This window comes from Siphateles boraxobius, unplaced genomic scaffold (genome assembly GCF_051911475.1).
Source record: "Siphateles boraxobius isolate OS27281-9 unplaced genomic scaffold, OSU_SipBor_1 77, whole genome shotgun sequence".
NCBI lineage: Eukaryota > Metazoa > Chordata > Actinopteri > Cypriniformes > Leuciscidae > Siphateles > Siphateles boraxobius.
Genome location: NW_027509205.1, coordinates 17,068,887 through 17,087,882, shown reverse-complemented (window position 1 = coordinate 17,087,882; position 18,996 = coordinate 17,068,887). Strand labels below are relative to the sequence as shown.

General features: G+C 36.7%; 3 protein-coding genes across 4 annotated transcripts; 1 reads left to right on the top strand and 2 right to left on the bottom strand.

Moving 5' to 3' along the window:
* Positions 1-369: 369 nt before the first annotated feature.
* Positions 370-1,995, bottom strand: cptp (ceramide-1-phosphate transfer protein). 2 transcript variants are annotated; one of them, XM_077218122.1, is made up of 2 exons: positions 1,691-1,995; positions 370-1,363 (listed from the first exon to the last, which is right to left on the bottom strand). In XM_077218122.1, exons 1-2 carry the CDS (start codon positions 1,801-1,803, stop codon positions 841-843), a joined length of 636 nt encoding a protein of 211 aa, XP_077074237.1. In that variant the 5' UTR covers positions 1,804-1,995; the 3' UTR covers positions 370-840. The 2 variants fall into 2 exon arrangements, with proteins under 2 accessions (XP_077074237.1, XP_077074238.1); XM_077218123.1 differs by having other exon boundaries at positions 1,941-1,988.
* Positions 1,996-2,641: 646 nt separating this feature from the next.
* On the top strand, positions 2,642-16,595 carry ints11 (integrator complex subunit 11). Its single transcript, XM_077219055.1, has 17 exons — positions 2,642-2,923; positions 3,396-3,493; positions 3,589-3,662; positions 3,752-3,980; positions 7,354-7,452; positions 7,534-7,568; positions 8,670-8,808; positions 8,933-8,997; positions 9,118-9,307; positions 10,258-10,341; positions 10,479-10,568; positions 11,326-11,488; positions 13,538-13,648; positions 13,794-13,855; positions 14,086-14,228; positions 15,286-15,415; positions 16,469-16,595. The coding sequence occupies exons 1-17, from the start codon at positions 2,896-2,898 to the stop codon at positions 16,523-16,525; spliced, it is 1,797 nt and encodes a 598-aa protein (XP_077075170.1). The 5' UTR covers positions 2,642-2,895; the 3' UTR covers positions 16,526-16,595.
* Positions 16,596-16,610: 15 nt separating this feature from the next.
* Positions 16,611-18,996, bottom strand: LOC143726070 (uracil nucleotide/cysteinyl leukotriene receptor). Its single transcript, XM_077219056.1, has 2 exons — positions 18,863-18,996; positions 16,611-18,231 (listed from the first exon to the last, which is right to left on the bottom strand). Exon 2 carries the CDS (start codon positions 18,061-18,063, stop codon positions 17,137-17,139), a length of 927 nt encoding a protein of 308 aa, XP_077075171.1. The 5' UTR covers positions 18,064-18,231; positions 18,863-18,996; the 3' UTR covers positions 16,611-17,136.

Sequence of the window (18,996 nt, the reverse complement as noted above, 5' to 3'; positions counted from 1 at the left end):
TTAAAAGGTGTGAACAAATGTGCAGTAATGATCACCTCTAAAGTCAATATATTGCAGCTGGATGTTGGCATTAAAGTTTCAGAATGCTGGTAAACTAAAGTTTGCAAATCACAAATGTATTTTGGATGGAAGCTTTATGTTAAATATGAATAATAACCTAAACATGCACACTGAATGTCAAATAATAAGTATTGTATGGCTTATTAAGAGGTGTGGTGTTTGTCAAACTGTAAATGAAATTGTAAATGTAAAAAGTATTGCATTTCATCTTCGGGAAAGTTTTTAAAAAAAAGTAGCTTAAGTTTAAAAAACAATGTTTGTATTCCTCTACATGCAAGGTATAATATAAGAATAACCATGACAAAAACACAGATTTTATTATATTTAATAATTGCATGCATTGGATATTATATCAACCAAATCTACCCCCTTTGTAGTTTCAGCAAAGACACTCATTCAACATGAATTCAAGTGAAATAACATTATCACCAATAAGATAATTAACATTCAAGGAAAAGGTAAATAAACTATATATTTAAATATACAGCACTTTCATTAAATTAAAATATGTATTGTAAACATATTGTAGCTTTAAATAAACATTTATATTGTTCCCTATGCTCAAATATATTAAAATACACCCAGCATTTAATGCCCACTCGGCCAACAAGGTAGTGCAAAATGAGCAGATCCCTGCTTAAAATGTGCATTAAATCTTCATATTGCAAGTGCCTTCGGAAAACCAAATGAACGAACTTTTTACAGCCAGACAGTAACATAAGTCTATGTGAATAAGTGAGTATGTGCCACAAGAACTATATATTCATTAGTGGAAGGAATCTACGGTAACTCCAGGAGGTTGTTCTTGGCATATAAGTCTTCTGTGATCTGGTATACTTCAGAGATGAGGGGCAAAGACTCTCCTAACAGAGCAACCACCTGCACCTGATCTCCCGCATTCATCACATTAAAGAAGGTGTCTCGCCCTGGAAGTGCACAGAAGGCCACGCCGACAGCTTTCCGGATGAGCCAGGGGTGATGCTGAGCCAGAGACTCGTTATAGGCATCCGAACACATGACGGAGGTCTTGCTGTCCTCGGCGCTGGTCCGCAGTCTCTCGAGGAAGAGCTCCAGCCAGCGCAGTGCACGATGGAGCCTCAGAAGAGTCCGGCAACCGGATTCTGGGTGGCTGCCTCTTTTGGCGAGGTCCACCAGCTCATTTTCCAGCTCATACTTCACCATGGACTGGATGGTGACATAGTGGGATCCATTTTCTCCTGAAAGGAAGTTCTCTAGGATCTGGATTTTACAGATCACATCCTTGGAGATGAAGGAAAACACATTCCCTAAACTGTTCATGAAGCTGGTATGGGAAAAGAGCAGGCAATACATTATCAGGCAATCCATATTTAGACAGTATTTATACATTTTTGTACTAATTAATTCTTTCATTACTTTTCCAGACATTTGTAATTAGATATTTCTATATCTGAGCATTAGACACTTTTAAATAGGTGATATGACTCTTCCATGAATTAAGATTGATTTATGTGAATTGTACAGGTCTTGAAATCATAATACAAATTAAATATGAAATAAAAATTCCTTCATATTTCAAGAGTCGTGGCAACCCTTTTCAAAGTAACCCTATAAGACCATTATGTATAACAATAATAAAACATGTACCCACCTGACCAGCTCTTTCCATCCTGCTATATAATATTTAATGTAAACCTCCTTATTCTCAGTTAGGCTTGATCTGAATGTTTCTAAAACCCTCTGAAGACTGAATGTATCTGCCATTTTTGTTATTTCTTATTCAACTACCACGAAATAAACGAAAGATTTTTTAGGGAAAATCCTTATAACAGGGAATTAATGTCCTTATTTATTAATTAGCAAGTAAAAAGTATCTTATGTGTTCTTCTTTGGAATCATACCATTAAAAGGCTTTGCCCTCCCTTTGATCCTCTCTTCTGCGATTTCCTGCATTCTTTAAGCAACGTAGGCAACATTAAGCCAATCAAATCTCATTTTTCATGTCACATGATATACATGTCCATGTGATTGGACGTTGGTTCTTGGCCGTCTGCTGTTGTTTGGGAAATTTAACCAATAGGGTTGAACATGACGCATTCAAGCAACGACGTGACATTCGACGTAAATTCTTACTAGCTTTTTTATGTTGCACCAAGTATCTTCCATGAGGGGGCGCTTGACGGCTCAGAAAGTCGAATTCTCCATTGAGCCGCATTCAAATATCTGTAGGTTGTTAGTCTTATTGGAGACATTTATACACTGAACACTGTAATCTTTTTAATTTATGAACTCCACAGATTTTTACCTGATAACAAAACATAAATACGCCCTTGAAACCTGAATGAAAATTACTTTTTAAAAGTCCTGTCTAGAAATCACAAACGAACATGATTGGTCCAACCTCACCAGCGTTGTGAAAAGTAACAGTTACCACGTGAACTGGATGTCTTTGCGTCGCTTAAGTAGTGGACTAGATAATAATTTACTCCTTAATAATAACCGTGAATGACTTTAATAGCCATCAAAATGAAATTGCACATTTAAGAGTTAAAATAAGATAATTATTATTTAGAATTATAGACAACTAATGGTCCACTAAGCCACGCCCACACTTAGATGCTGTGGCGTCATGGCTAAAGTTGTTTAGCTGCTGTGCTAACCTGTTTTACTATTTGAACATATCCACACACTTATACAATCTTTCAGTTGGTTTACATCCCTTGAAAGTGTGCAAGCTGACTAACATGCAGCTGCCAAGTGTTCATATCCAGCTAATCTACAGTTAGAGTCTGACTGTCAGTCTCCTGTAACGTTAAACATAAAACATTATTTTCTGATCTTTTCAAAGCTGTCAGGATGCCTGAAATCAAAATCACGCCTTTAGGTAAGACGTTTGCTTAATTTTGTAGGTAACATTTCTAAAAAAAACGTGTAGCCATTGTCAAACATGTGATACTTAAAATCCGGTACAAATATTATTAAGGTTATATATTAAGCACCGTGTTTATCTGTTCAAGTGTTTATGTTTTTTTTTTTTTTTTTTTGTTGCTTATTATACCTTAAAACAACTTATTTTACATATGTATATTAGACTTCATATATACGATATAATAATACCATATTGCGTGCATATATATTGTATGTATGCATTTGTGTTTGTGTATGGTATATACATACACACACACACACATATGAGTTTCATATTATTATGAATAACTACATTAGAACTACATTAAAATAACTATCTATATATATATATATATATTTATATAAGTGATTATATATTATTTTGACTTTATTATAATGTAAATCAGTGTAATTCTTAACCAAGTTCCTCTGGATGTGTTTTGTCACAGGGGCTGGTCAGGACGTCGGCCGCAGCTGTATTCTGGTCTCCATCAGAGGCAAAAACATTATGCTTGACTGCGGGATGCACATGGGCTACAACGATGATGTGCGTTTCAACAGTTCTTGCTACGTTCACATATATGTATTTTGAGTATAATTCTGTTGTCTACTAGTCCCTTAACTTTCTGTGTTTCATTTCAGAGACGTTTCCCAGATTTTAGTTACATTACCCAGAACGGTCGCCTCACTGAGTTCTTGGACTGTGTCATTATAAGGTTAGTTTATACTTGATTTGTATCATGTGACGGTTGTGTGAGTTTTCCTCCTCTTCATTGTGATTTTTCCTCCTTTATGTTCCTCTCAGTCATTTCCATCTGGATCACTGCGGTGCTCTTCCCTACATGAGCGAGATGGTGGGTTACGACGGGCCCATCTACATGACCCACCCCACCAAAGCCATCTGTCCCATCCTGCTGGAGGACTTCAGAAAGATCACAGTCGACAAAAAGGGAGAGACCAACTTCTTCACTTCACAGATGATCAAAGACTGTATGAAGAAAGTTGTGCCAATCAACCTCCACCAAACAGTTCAGGTAAAGTTCATGTCTAAATCAATTCAATTCAATTCAAATTTATTTGTATAGCGCTTTTCACAATACACATTGTCTCAAAGCAGCTTTACAGAAATTGCATTTCGGAAATGTACATAGAAAAATACAGTTAGTTAATCAAGTATTAATTTATGGCATAACATATCGCCGGCTTTGAGTCGTCTCTTCACAGGCGTTGGGGCATCTGAAGTCTCCGTGAGAGGCTGGATACAAACTGGAGCTGACGAACGCTATTTACCTCGGGACTAGCGTCCCGAGATAACAGCAGAAAGGCAGATGGGAAATAATTAGCATAGCTGATGTTCATAATGTTAATGCATTCGAACTGATTCAGCAGTAGTATCAAAGGTTAAGGATTAAGTGAATGCTTGGTTAAAGAGATGCGTCTTTAATCTAGTTTTAAACTGGGACAGCGAGTCTGAGTCTCGTACAATATCAGGAAGGCTATTCCAGAGTTTAGGAGCTAAATGCGAGAACGCCCTCCCTCCTTTAGTGGACTTAGATATCCTAGGAATGACCAGAAGCCTCGAATTTAGTGATCTTAAAGAGCGCGATGGATTGTATGGCGATAGAAGGTCTGTTAAATACACAGGAGCTAAACCATTTAGGGCTTTATAGGTCAGTAGGAATACTTTGTAATTGATACGTAACTTAATAGGTAACCAGTGTAGAGATGATAAAATAGGTGTTATATGATCATATTTTCTTGATCTAGTAAGAACTCTAGCAGCTGCATTTTGCACTAACTGTAGCTTGTTGATTGAGGATGCAGGACAACCAGCTAATAAAGCATTATAGTAATCTAGTCTCGAGGTCATGAATGCATGAACTAACTTTTCTGCATCAGAAACAGATAGCATGTTGCGTAGCTTAGCAATGTTTCTAAGGTGGAAAAAGGCTGTTCTTGTAATATATGAAATATGATTTTCGAAAGTCAAGTTGCGGTCTAGTATAACACCCAGGTCTTTTACTGTAGTGGATAAAGTAACAGGACATCCTTCTAAATTAAAGTTGTATTGTAAGGGATTTTGTGGGTAGTTTTTTGGACCAATAAGTAGTACCTCCGTTTTATCTGAATTTAATAGCAGGAAATTACACGTCATCCAGCATTTTATATCATTTAGACACTCTGTCAATTTAGATAAGTTAGTGTTTTCATCTGGTCGTGATGAGATATATAATTGAGTGTCATCAGCATAACAGTGGAAATTAATTCCATGTTTTCTTATAATATTACCAAGTGGCAGCATATATATTGAGAATAGCAGAGGGCCTAACACCGATCCTTGCGGCACTCCATAGTCTACTGACGTTATCTTTGATTTTTCCCCATTTAAACAGACAAAATGGTAACGGTCTGATAAGTACGATCTAAACCAGCTTAATGCCTGTCCCTGAACACCAGTGTAGTTTTGTAGTCGATCCAAGAGTATTTTATGATCGATAGTATCGAACGCAGCACTAAGATCGAGTAGAACTAGTATTGAGATACAGCCTTGGTCAGAAGCTAAAAGTAAATCATTTGTAATTTTAACTAGCGCAGTTTCTGTGCTATGATGCGGTCTGAATCCCGACTGGAATTTTTCATAGATATCATTTTCTTGTAAGAAAGAGCACAATTGAGCGGACACAATTTTTTCTAGTATTTTAGACATAAATGGAAGATTTGAGATGGGTCTGTAATTTGCTAAGTTATTTGGATCTAATTGCGGTTTCTTAATGAGAGGTTTTATTACTGCCAGCTTGAATATTTTTGGAACATGACCTAAAAATAAAGACGAGTTAATAATATTAAGAAGAGGCTCTTCCACTACAGGTAACACTTCTTTCAGTAGTTTAGTGGGTATTGAATCTAATAAACATGTTGTTGGTTTAGATGCAATGATAAGTTTATTTAGCTCTTCCTGTCCTATAGTTGTAAAGCGGTGTAGTTGTTCTAGAGGGGCGATAATTGAGGCTGAATCATAAGACATCATAGAGGATTGTATATTTACAATTGTGTTTCGGATGCTTTCTATTTTCTCATTGAAGTAATTCATAAAATCATTACTACTATATTGTAATGGAATATTTTGCTCTGATGATGTTTGTTTATTTGTTAGTCTAGCCACGTTGTTGAATAAAAACCTTGGATTATTTTGGTTATTTTCTATTAGTTTGCGGAGATGCTCAGCCCTGGCTGCTTTTAGAGCCTTTTTATAACGTGACATACTGTCTTTCCACGCGATTCTAAAGACCTCTAAATTAGTTTGTTTCCATTTACGTTCTAAGTTACGAGTTTCTCTCTTGATTGCATGCGTAGCACTGTTGTACCATGGTGCTTTAGTTTTCTCTCTAACCTTTTTTAATCTAATTGGTGCAACAATATCTAGTGTACTAGAGAACATGGTGCTCAAACTGCTAGTCATTTCCTCTAGTTCATCTGTTTGTTTGGGTGCACTGCGCAGCTGAGATAGATCAGGTAAGCTATTTGAGAATCTATCTATAGTGGTTGGAAGGATTGTTCTGCCTGGTCTATAACGTGGCGCAACATGACAAATTTCAGCAGTACGTATTATACAAGTTACCATGTAATGATCAGTGAGATCATCACTTTGCGGTATAATATTTATATCAGTTGGATTGGTTCCATATGATATAATTAAATCTAGTGTATGATTTAGACGATGAGTGGGACCACTGACGTTTTGCGTGACCCCAAAGGAGTTTAATAAATCTGTAAACGCAGTCCCTAACGCATCATTTGTATTATCTACGTGTATGTTAAAGTCTCCAACAATTATTGCTTTATCGACATTGACCAATAGATCTGAGAGAAAGTATGCAAACTCTTTTAGGAAATCAGCATAGGGCCCTGGAGGTCTATATAGGGTAGCCAAGGCTAGAGATAATATGGATTTGTTTCTTGCATCTAAGAGCGTAACATTTAGCACAAGTACTTCAAACGAATTAAACCTGTGACCTGTTTTCTGAGTAACATTAAGAATATCTCTATAGATTGTTGCAACACCGCCGCCACGACCGATCAGACGGGGCTCATGCTTATAACAGTATCCTGGTGGAGTAGACTCCAGACTCCAGATGTAATGAATCAATTCATTAAAATTACTTTTAGATAATTAATTAATTTAAACAGGTTTAGTAAACTAATTAATATCAATCATTTTAGCAATTAATATGTATTTTGTATTGTAAATTTTTCCCTATTGAAAATGTTTAAAAATAAAATGTTATTTAAGCTTCAAATATATGTGTTTATCTTGCTAATAATTGCTTTTTTCTTTTGGATACTTTTATCTGACTTATTTATTTGTTGTTGTTTTTTTGTTTGTTTGTTTGTTTTTGCTGCATAAAGGTAGATGAAGAGCTTGAGATCAAAGCGTACTATGCAGGTCATGTGCTGGGAGCCGCCATGGTTCAAATCAAAGTTGGCTCAGAGTCTGTTGTCTACACAGTGAGTGTCTCATTACCAATTGCATACTCCCAAATTTATGATGTTCCAGATATTGACTTAATTTGCTTTCAATTTGTATAGGGTGATTACAACATGACACCAGATAGACATTTGGGGTGAGTTAAATCTCTTTTTTGTCACAGATTTTATGTAACTCTTCAAGTATAAGTCATGTTTGCTTGGGGCGGCAGTGGCTCAGTGGTTCATGTAGGTTATCTACAAACCGAAAGGTTGGTGGTTCAATCCCCGGTTCCACCTGACCAAGTGTCGAGGTGTCCATGAGCAAGACACCTAACCCCAACTGCTCCTGACGAGCTGGGTGGCGCCTTGCATGGCTGACACCGCCGTCGGTGTATGAATGTGTGTATGAATGGGTGAATGTGAGGCAACTATGTAAAGCGCTTTGGTGGCCATTCGGTCTGTGAAAGCGCTATATAAATGCAGTCCATTTATGTTTAAAGGGACAGTACACCCAAATATTAAAATTCTGTCATCTTCGGAACACAAATTAAGATATTTTTAATAAAACCCGAGCTAGTTCTGTCCCTCCATTGACAGTTACGCAACTGCCACTTTGATGCTTCAAAAAGTTCATAAAGAGATCCTAAAACTAATTCATATGAATTGAGCGGTTTAGTTCAAATTTTCTGAAGAGACTCAATCGCTTGATATGATGAACAGACTGAATTTAGACTTTTATTCACATTTAAACATTGATCAACATACATAAACAGAGGCTCAACCGAACCTTCTTGAACAGAACAAACTCCATTGGTTCTTGCTGAAGCTCAAACGTGATGTGTAACGCGAGAATGAACCTTGTTGGTTTTCGCACATCAAGCGAACATGCTTGAGCTTCTGTTTACCACAACTGATGAGTGAGTTGATGATTGTTTATACGTATGTAAATAAAAGTCTAAAGTCATCATATAAAGCGATTGTGTCTCTTCAGAAAATGTGGACTAAACCGCTCAATTCATATGGTTTAGTTTTATGATCTATTTATGTCGTTTTTGAAGTGTCAAAGTGGTAGTTGCGTAGCTGTCAATGGAGGGACAGAAATCTCTCAGATTTTATCAAAAAGATCTTCATTTGTGTTCTGAAGATGAACGAAAGTCTTACAGGTTTGAAACGACATGAGGCTGAGTGAGATTAATGACAGAATTTTCATTTCTGGCTGAACTAACCCATTAAATTCTGTGACTTTATATACTCAGAGCTGCTTGGATTGACAAATGCCGGCCAGATATTTTGATATCAGAATCCACGTATGCCACTACGATCAGAGACTCCAAACGCTGCAGGGAAAGAGATTTCCTGAAGAAGGTTCACGAAACAGTGGAAAGAGGAGGCAAGGTAGACAAGACTCATCCAATCAGATTTTAGAGCGCTGACTATCCATTTTTTAATGTCAGTTCAATCATACGTTCTCAGACGTGTGTGTTTATGTCCTGTTCATTTTGGTGTCTCTATGTTTTAGGTCTTGATTCCAGTGTTTGCTCTGGGAAGAGCACAGGAACTCTGTATTTTGTTGGAAACATTCTGGTGAGCTTTTAAAATTGCTGTTGATCACCTTGATAAGCATGATATATTCTGTAAGGATGCTAATGTAAACTGTATTTTGGCACAGAACAGTGTCTAATTGCTGGTTGTTCACTTTAACAGGGAGAGAATGAATCTGAAAGCACCCATTTATTTCTCCACCGGGCTGACGGAGAAAGCCAATCACTACTACAAACTCTTCATCACCTGGACCAATCAGAAGATCCGCAAGACCTTTGTACAGAGAAACATGTTTGAGTTCAAGCACATCAAAGCCTTTGATCGCTCATATGCTGATAACCCTGGACCAATGGTAAGGCCACTACAAAAACAATTATGTAATTCATATACTCTGCAAGCCTATAATTCATGCATTTTTTATTATTATTATGCAAAATATATATCACATCAATTATTTCTCATTATTAAATGATACATATAGAAACATTTTAGAATATTAATGAGTATTCTAAAAAATTATATAATTACATTTTTAAATCTTATTTCTTTAAATCTGATAATATACTCTGCAATTCTGTGTGGCATATTCACGGGTTTCTTTATTGTTAAATTAATAATAATAATAATAATATATTATGCAACATATTTTGTTATCTATTATTATTATTTCTTATTATTAAATAACACATATAGAAACCTTTTAGGATATTAATTAATATTCTGTATTTAATCATTCAATTGTTAATGTTCTAAAATTAATATTGATCAAAAAGTAGTGTTTTTTTTATCTGATCATTGATATACTTTGATAATTTATATGCTACTATTATTATTATTATGACTATTGCTTTATTCATTATTAGTATTTATTATTATTATTATTATTAACTGATACATGCAGAAACCTTTTAAAATATTTAACATGACATTTTTAAATCTTATTTCTTTAAATCCTATTTTCCTTTATTTAATACAATAATTACTTTTTAAATGTAATATTAAATATGTTCGTATAACTGGGGAATGTTTGAAAAGATTTTCCACATCTATCACAGAATAAATCTGAACTCGAGTCTTTTTGGTGATTAGAATAAAAAGATTTGGCATTCGATTCGACTCTTGATTCCCAAGAACTGCCTCAGAATCGAAGAACTGATTCTTTTTACGAAGACATTACGAAGACATGTAGCCAGTTCTGTTGTTATAGCATTCAAAAAGACTTTATAGATTGCTGTGAAGTGAATCAAATAAGTGCATGATATTATAGAAAGCAGCCAGAGACTTTAATATCTGTTCCATCAGGTTGTGTTCGCCACCCCTGGAATGTTGCATGCTGGGCAGTCTTTACAGATATTCAAGAAATGGGCCGGGAATGAAAAGAACATGGTAAGAAACCTTATGAAACAGCAGAAGATGTTACTGCCAAACACTTATGTACCACTTCAGCTCATTCAATGCCTGTTCCAGCTCATAGTGGTTCATCGAAAGAGAAAATATATGAGTTTAATGTATTTGTTTCTCAGGTCATCATGCCAGGATACTGTGTGCAAGGCACTGTGGGACACAAGATCCTGAATGGACAGAAGAAACTGGAGATAGAGGGAAGACAAACGGTAATTAATAGAAGCAAACACAGTTTTTAATTGACCTTCACTAGATGGCATAAGAGAACTTACAGTACTCTAACTGTAGAACTGTAGTCTCTATATTTTCCACAGTTTCCCTTAATTTTTCATAAAAATCAGCCATTTTTACCTTCCTTGACCAAACCAGAAGTTTATTCTTATGTCAAACCTCTGTATTTCACGTCTGAATCTCTATTCGGTTACTTGTCAAAACTATTAAGGTAACTCAAGTACTCGTGGTTTGTAGTTTGTGTCCACAAGTGTGTATTAATTGTCAGCTCAGTGTTTGCAAACAAGTCTCTTACTTGTATTGTAAAAACATTAAAGTAGCGGGTTTCATTTTATATTTAACATGTTAATTGACACGCAATATTAAAACCGTAATATTCATATCTTTGACGTCAAGAAATATGTGATCAAATTAATTTTAACAGTTAGCCTAAGGGTATTATACAACATTAGCCTCCTCTTTTAACATTTCAGAGATCTTCAAAAAAAACAATAATAGATCTGTATCACTTGGATCATCACTCAATCGTTTCAAAATAGTTTATTATATAGAATAAGACATATTCTTCTTTGCTCAGTCATGGCTTCCTGGTTTGGGTTAAAAAAACAAAACGAGTGCGTCGACATTGCACACTCGAGTACTTGATGGCTTCCGACAGCGCTGACTAGTGGTTGAAGTATTGGAGTACCCGACTAGTCTATGAAAGCCCTAGTCTCATATGTGGTGTGTGTTTAGTTGGAGGTGAAGCTGCAGGTGGAGTACATGTCCTTCAGTGCTCACGCCGACGCCAAAGGCATCATGCAGTTGATCCGCATGGCAGAACCCAGGAACATTCTGCTGGTGCACGGAGAGGCCAAGAAAATGGAGTTCCTCAAAGACAAGATCGAACAAGAGTTCAGTAAGTCTAAATCTTCTTAACTGCAGACTGCTTTACTATCACTTATTTCCAGTTGTGTGATTTATTCATGGGTAGTTTTGGGGGTAATGCATTACAAGTAATGCGAGTAATCAGATTACTTTTCTCATGTAACTAGCAAAGTAACTCATTACTTTAAAACTTATAACAAAATATCTGAGTTTCTTTTTCAAGTAAGCCCATTAATTGACTGACAGCTCTCCTGTCTCCAGCGGCCAGTCGATGAATTGCAGTTTAAGTCACTTCCGTGTTGGTTAGAGACCGGAAGGTTACCGCTTGGTGTAAACATGATGGTTATTGTAGTTCTAGACTAAATGTGAACATTCATTTACTCATTTGCACAAAAACAGATTCAGTCTTCCTCAAAATGAATAAAAAATGAAATGCAAACTCAAAATATTATGCAAACCTGCAATAATTAAAATGTTAAAAACATAAATATACTTTATGTACTTAATCTCACTTTATAAACCAATGTTTTTGCTGCTGACCTTCGATGATCCAATTTCGACCATACTAATAAGCAAAAACGACTTTTTTAACTTCACATTTGTTTTTGTTTTTATTGCTGAAATAAGACTCTAAAGGCTGATTTATACTTTTGCGTCGCACCTACGCTGGAGCCTCTTCGCAATAGACTACGCGTCGGTTTTCATTTATGCTTCTGCGTCGTTGTCCGCTTTGATGCGCAATTACACATACAGAGGGAGCATGTGAACCTCGAGGGGAGGGGTTCTAGCAGAGCAATCACAGCGCTTGCGTCCGCGTAGAATTGACGCGTTGTTACATTTTTGGAGTGGTGCATCCAAGGGTACGCTCGCTACACACAGCCTACGGCGTAGCTACGGCGTGAGTTCAACGCAGAAGTATAAATTGGGCTTAATCAGAGAATGTCTAATATGGGGAGAAGTTTCACTCTCAGTAAACTTCGGGGTTCTGAACTGGTTGCAGTTCCACTCTGGTTCCATATGAGGGCGCTCACAGGACGAGTGCAGAATGAATGGGGGTCTATGGAGATTTACCCCTAAAAATCCACTTTTCTCAGGATATAATTTTTTGTCTAGTAATTTGAATATTGTTTTTTAAAGGAGATGCAGAGAAATTACAGATTACTGGGTGTTAGATTTTTTAGAGTCACTTATTTGCTTAAAATCCTTCAGTCACTTTGGTGCTTTCGTGATCTGCACTTTCTTTTCTCTCGAGGCATCGACAACACAGCTGAAACAGGTAAATACACGTGCTAGAACAGTTAAGTCCACCTTAACATTCTGGTCCCGCTTCGGATGCCACAATGCCATCAGGCGGTATGTCTGGTCGTAATCAGTCCTTTACTGACCAATCAGCGTCCATTAGCAGAATGCTAGCGTGTTATGGGCAAACAACAACTAAACCTGTAAGAAATCAAAAGGACATAAGTACTCGTTCATTCAACTTTCGACCTAGAACCCATGTTGAACTTGCAAAACCTACATTCAAATCTGAGATTTCTCAAGGCAATCGGGTGAAAGAGACAAATTTAGCCGTCTAGCCCCATAGACTCCCATTCATTTTGCACTTGGACGATCGCCCCCCAGTGGAACTCTGGTGGAACTACAACTAAAATTCGGTACAATAGGGCTTAATAGGGAGTGGCCAGGTTTTCCGTAGACGGGCTTTGGCTTAATCTTTCTTCTCCTGCATTCTATTCTTCTGCGTTTCCAGAACAGCAGCACAGTTGAAAGGATTGTTTGAGTTGCGCCCTCTAATGTACAGGTGTGAATTTGCATTTCCTTCAGCCTGAGGCTTATTCATTTTACTTATGGTGAGAAAGGGCCTTTATATTTAGCAAAAATATAACTTTTTTTTGTTAATTAAAAACAAGCAAGCAAGCCCAGCCAAGGTGAGAAAACGTAACAAAAAAGGAATTTAATCCAATAATTTCCATAAAAAGTAACCCAATATTGTAGCATACGATCAATAAAATATTTTACTTTTCAGTGTTTGATATATATTCTCTTCTGAGATAAACCGCTTTTGTTTTCCCCAATGCAGGTGTTAGTTGCTATATGCCAGCCAATGGAGAGACGACGACCATAGTGACGAACCCCAGCGTCCCCGTGGACATCTCGCTCAACCTACTGAAGAGAGAAATGGCTCTCGGAGGTGATTATTGACACGTACACCACTACATGCTTTATTTGACCTGTGTGGGGACACGCCATCATGTCCTGTGGTTAGGGGTACTTATAGTTTCTGCTTTTCTATCTATAGATATAAATATAAATATATATATGAAATTTTCTCACAGGCCCATTGCCTGATGCTAAAAGACCTCGCACCATGCACGGGACATTAATTATGAAGGACAATGTAAGTCAACATAGCTCTTTAGGTTGGTTTTCATCATTTATTTGACGACATGAGGTTTTGGATGTCAATAATTCCATGTTTTCTGACTGTGTGTGTGTGTGTGTGTGTGTGTGTGTGTGTGTGTGTGTGTGTGTGTGTGTGTGTGTGTGTGTGTGTGTGTGTGTGTGTGTGTGTGTGTGTGTGTGTGTGTGTGTGTGTGTGTGTGTGTGTGTGTGTGTGTGTGTGTGTAGAGTCTGCGTCTGGTTTCTCCAGAGCAGGCTCTCAAAGAGCTGGGGCTCAGTGAACATCAGCTGCGCTTCACCTGCCGCGTCCAGCTCCACGACCCCCACAGTGACACCGACACACTCAGCCGAATCTACACACACCTCAAGAGGTCAGCAAACAATACCACACACACACACACACACACACACACACTTTCCTTTTGCTAAATTGATGCAGCTAATAAAGCCCCCCTCACCCATATGCAAAAGGGTTGTTATTGTTAAATAAAGCGGAAATTTTTTTTTATTGTGAATTGAAATAAAGTAAAATATAAATATTATATTAAACAAAAATTAGAAATAAGGTGAAATAAGTTTTTAAAAAAACATTACTAACTGGAAATAAATAAACTACTACTGAACTAAATCTAAAAGTAAAATTGAAATAAATTAAACCTAAATAAATAGTAATATAAAAATGTAATAAAAATTACAAAAGTACATAACAAAATTACTAAAAACTAATCTAAATTTGATTTTTAGAAAGTAAACTGAAAAGCTAGTAAAAATAGGAATACAACTATAATATTTAAATAATACAAAAATAGCACAGGTATGTAAGTTCTGTAATGAAGAACTTTTTAACTTTCAGAAAAATTCAGTCTTGAAGGTCATGTTTTTCAAAGTCTGCAGTCGGTGTGGGATGTTACACTGAATTTGCACTTAGAGCTTAGGTGAGCTATCTTAAGAAGTTTTTACTTCAGAGGACATCACTGAGTCAATTGTGATGTGATTTAAAAACAAAAGAAAAAAGAGATTCATGTAAACGGGGCTTCAAACTGCAGCTAAATTGGTCGCAAATGCAACAAAACAAGTTATTTTTTTAGTTATGCCCAATGATAGATAGATAGATAGATATATGGATAGATAGATGGAGATAGATAGATAGATATATGGAGATAGATAGATAGATAGATAGATAGATAGATAGATAGATAGATAGATAGATAGATAGATAGATAGACAGTTTTATAGTATACTACTATTTTTGTAGTCTTGGTTCATTACATACAGGTGGGTCATTGCACCCAAACGCTTGCCCTCAGTAAACAAAGCTGTTACCACTCTAGCCACAGTGTAAATGTCAGCACATGTGGACAAATACTGAATGAGGTTTGTGCTTTCCTAAAGGTTTCATTAAGTCTTTTTTCCCATGATCTCTTTCAGCGTATTGAAAAGTTACAGCATCCAGCACGTGCCAGACGGTACCGTCATAGTGGAATCCATCGTTATCAAAGTGACGTCCTCGGCTGAGGAGCCCAACCTCAAAGCCATTCTGCTTTCTTGGAGCTATCAGGTGAACAATCATCTCCACTGATGCCCTTCCTAATTTAATTGGGGTTATATTGTGTTCAACTTTAACCACTTATTTTTAAAGGTGAGGAATAATATAATAAAAGTGTTAAATGTTTTCGAGTTTGCATTTGTGGAAACTTTCACTTGTTTTCTCTGCGTGTGGTCAGACAGTTGGTCTTGTGGAATTTACAGCATCTCGCAGCCCACAAGGGAAAATTTTTGCCCTTATGTTTCCAAACAAACATGGGTTGCATTCAGGGCCGGGTATCGCCAGCTCATAACACAAAAATATCACAATAAATGTCACTATCTTTTATGCGGCAAATGCTGATGAGAAAGTGAATTTGCGGTGTCATCTTCTCGCATGGTTCACTTCACCTTCTCCGATATCGCGTCTTATAGAACAGAAACCCCTCTAACCGCAACAAACGTTTTAAAACAGAGTTACATTAAAGACATTTACAATGCTAAAACAGATTTCTACTTCAAATAAATGCTGCTCTTTTAAACTTTCTATTCATTTCTAAAGGATCATGTGGCATGAAGACTAAAGTAATGATGCAGAAAATTCAACTTTGCATCACAGGAATAAATTACATTGTATACTATATTAAAATATTAAAATAGTAAGTGGTTGCTATGAAGTGTAATATATTTTGTGAGTGCACACAAGAGACTTCTTTTAAAAACCCCAAACCTGTAGTACTGTCAAATCGATAAATCATAAATCATTATAAATCACCTTTAATCGCATCTAACATAAACGTGTGTGTGTATATATATATATATATGCATACTGTATACACACATGCATATATATACACACACATGCATATATGTACTAACTTTTATGTTAGATGCGATTAATCAATTTGAAACGAATAATAGTAACATACCATACTAAGTTATTGATTAACTTAACTCTTATTCTAATTTATATACTGTTAATCATACAATAATTATTTTTTGATAGAGTTATTTAGATTTTATGTTTTGAAATGTACCCTTTTAACCTGTTTGTCATAGTGTTTAAAACGATCTTTGTCTTCCTCAGGATGAAGAATTGGGGAGTTTCTTGTCTACGCTGTTGAAGAAAGGCCTGCCTTCCTGACTGGTGATCCTGATTTGATATTTGTCTTTGTTTGAAAAAAATAATAAAGATTTGTTTTTTTTAAGTAAAATTCAGAACGCTGTCATTTGTGAAAAAAAATATTTATTTCTTGAATTTGAAACAAAAATAGTCTTTTCATTCGTATGTGCTTTTCCAGTGGTGATACTGATATCTACATCTACTGATATAAATGCAATAGTTCAATGATATGAAATGAGACATTCAGATATTAACACACAATATTACTAAACGACAAAACTGCATAAACCAACACACAATATTACTAAACGACAAAACTGCATAAACAAACACACAATATTACTAAACGACAAAACTGCATAAACCAACACACAATATTACTAAACGACAAAACTGCATAAACCACTCACTCAACTGCGGATCAGCCTAGCAGGCAAGATCATTTCAAAACGGTCAAATATTGGCCAATTTATCAGTCATTTTGCTGTTAATACAGTCAATTAATACAAAAAATAGTCAGTCTTGTTTGTTTTTGCATTGTATCAGTACAAAATCTGACTCCAGTTACATCAAGTCACATTAGAGTCACCTTGTCTTGCCCTCAAAACAAATAGCGTTAGTCAGAATGAAGCTTAAAAACCCTTGGAAATAGAATAAACGCCCCTTTTCTTCTTCAGCCTCAGTCTTTTGAACCTCCACTTATAGTGTCCGGTTGCAAAATAGTACAATATCGGGTCCAGGAGGCTGTTTAGACTGACCAGAGCCATGGTCACCCTACGGAGGATGTAAATCAAGTCATTATGTTTGTTCTGGCCCAAGTGGTACAGGAGGTACACTAGATGCATGACATGATAAGGCATGAAACACAGAACAGTGATGGCCAGGATGGCGTAGATGACCCTCCGTGCCCCGCGGGCGGTGGAGTTGTTGATCCGGGCGATGCGGCGGGCCACGATGGGGTAACACACCAGGATAACCACAGAAGGCACAAGGGACCCAAAAATGAGACTGCATATGCTGTAGGGTGCCAAGTCGTCCCAGTCTTCTGAAGTGAAGCCCTCAAAGCACATGTTTTGTTTAGATGTCAATGGGCACTTTAGCATGAAGGCCATAATGGCCGCCCCAGAGACCAACCACACAGCGGCGCTCACCAGTGCGGTGAGACTCGTGTTGCGGAGCTTCAGGAAGGTGTGAGGGTGGACGGTGGCGATGTAGCGGTCCACACATATGCAGGTCATGAAGGTGATGCTGATGTAGATGTTGGCGAAGAAGACCGTGCCGGTGATGCGACACATGACGTCGCCAAATATCCAGTTGCTGTCGTTCAGATGGTAGTGGATGCGAAACGGCAAGGCGAAAAAGAAAAGCGTGTCGGCCACCGCCAGGTTAATGATGTATATGTTTGATGGAGATTTCTGTTTGATTTTAAAGATGAAGTAGTACAAAGCTCCAAGATTTCCTATCAGTCCAAAAAACAAGACCAGGCTGTACACCGGTGTGAAGAGGTAGCGCTGGAAAGTCAAATACTGATGCGATGTTGTTACGGTGTCGTTATCCATGATGTCGAGTTCCTTGGGTAAATAAGGCTGTTGGATTTTAGAGATTTGCTCACATCAACTCTTAAAATGACTTACTAGAATTGTAATAAATGAATTACTGTTCATTGTTCTGGGAACTAGTCTGATTTTCATTTCCCCATCAGGATGTAGGTAAAAGTCTGTGAGTTTCTGTTGTGAAAAAGAAACCATTGTAAATTAGTGGCATTGATCATTTGACTTATTGAAGCTCTTTGAAACCTCTAGAAGAACATTGGGGCCAATTGCATAAACTTAGCCACTATGTTAAAACTGTGTTTTAAGAGCTAGTTTGTATAACTAGCAGAAAACCAAGGGGCACGCTTTTCATGTTACTGACAATAAAAAGTTAGGACCAGTCTTGAAGAAAAATATGTAGATGACTAATTTTCTAGTCTAAGAAGTTTACGCAACCGGCCACAGATTTACTTCATTTCTGTTGAAGTGCAGCTGTCATTATCTTAACACACATATTGTTCACATTTTGTGGCAATACTTTTGATTTCCATAGCGCTAAGTGACTCACTTTTTAAGAGGTTAACATTTTGAGGTAACCAGTTTTATGCTGCGAATGTTGTAGATTGAGCACTAAACATGGAATTTTTAACTTTAAAAGAAAATCTGTTCTTAAATCCATGTTCATTTCTCAATTCAACTTTTCACTAAAATGTTTATGCTAAAATATAAAAATTTTAAAAATATTAAATTAGGCAGTGCAAATAGGCATATACCACACACAAAAAATAATCTTTTGACATGTATTTACAAGACTTGAAGGAGTTACCTTGAATCCTTGAAGAAGACTTTGAGTTACAGAGAAAAGCACATTGTCTTATATCAAGTAAAGTATGAAAGCTGTTGCTCTGTCGCTGGAGGAAACTTATTCTGAATGTGGTTTGATGCAGTGATGAAAAAAGA

Coding starts and splice junctions, on each gene's coding strand:
- cptp (XM_077218122.1), bottom strand. CDS start 1,803: ATGGCAGATACATTCAGTCTTCAGAGGGTTTTAGAAACATTCAGATCA. Junction 1,364..1,690: donor GGATGGAAAGAGCTGGTCAG/GTGGGTACATGT, acceptor TTCCCATACCAG/CTTCATGAACAGTTTAGGGA.
- ints11 (XM_077219055.1), top strand. CDS start 2,896: ATGCCTGAAATCAAAATCACGCCTTTAG. Junction 3,981..7,353: donor ACCTCCACCAAACAGTTCAG/GTAAAGTTCATG, acceptor TGCTGCATAAAG/GTAGATGAAGAGCTTGAGAT. Junction 14,229..15,285: donor ATCTACACACACCTCAAGAG/GTCAGCAAACAA, acceptor GATCTCTTTCAG/CGTATTGAAAAGTTACAGCA.
- LOC143726070 (XM_077219056.1), bottom strand. CDS start 18,063: ATGGATAACGACACCGTAACAACATCGCATCAGTATTTGACTTTCCAG.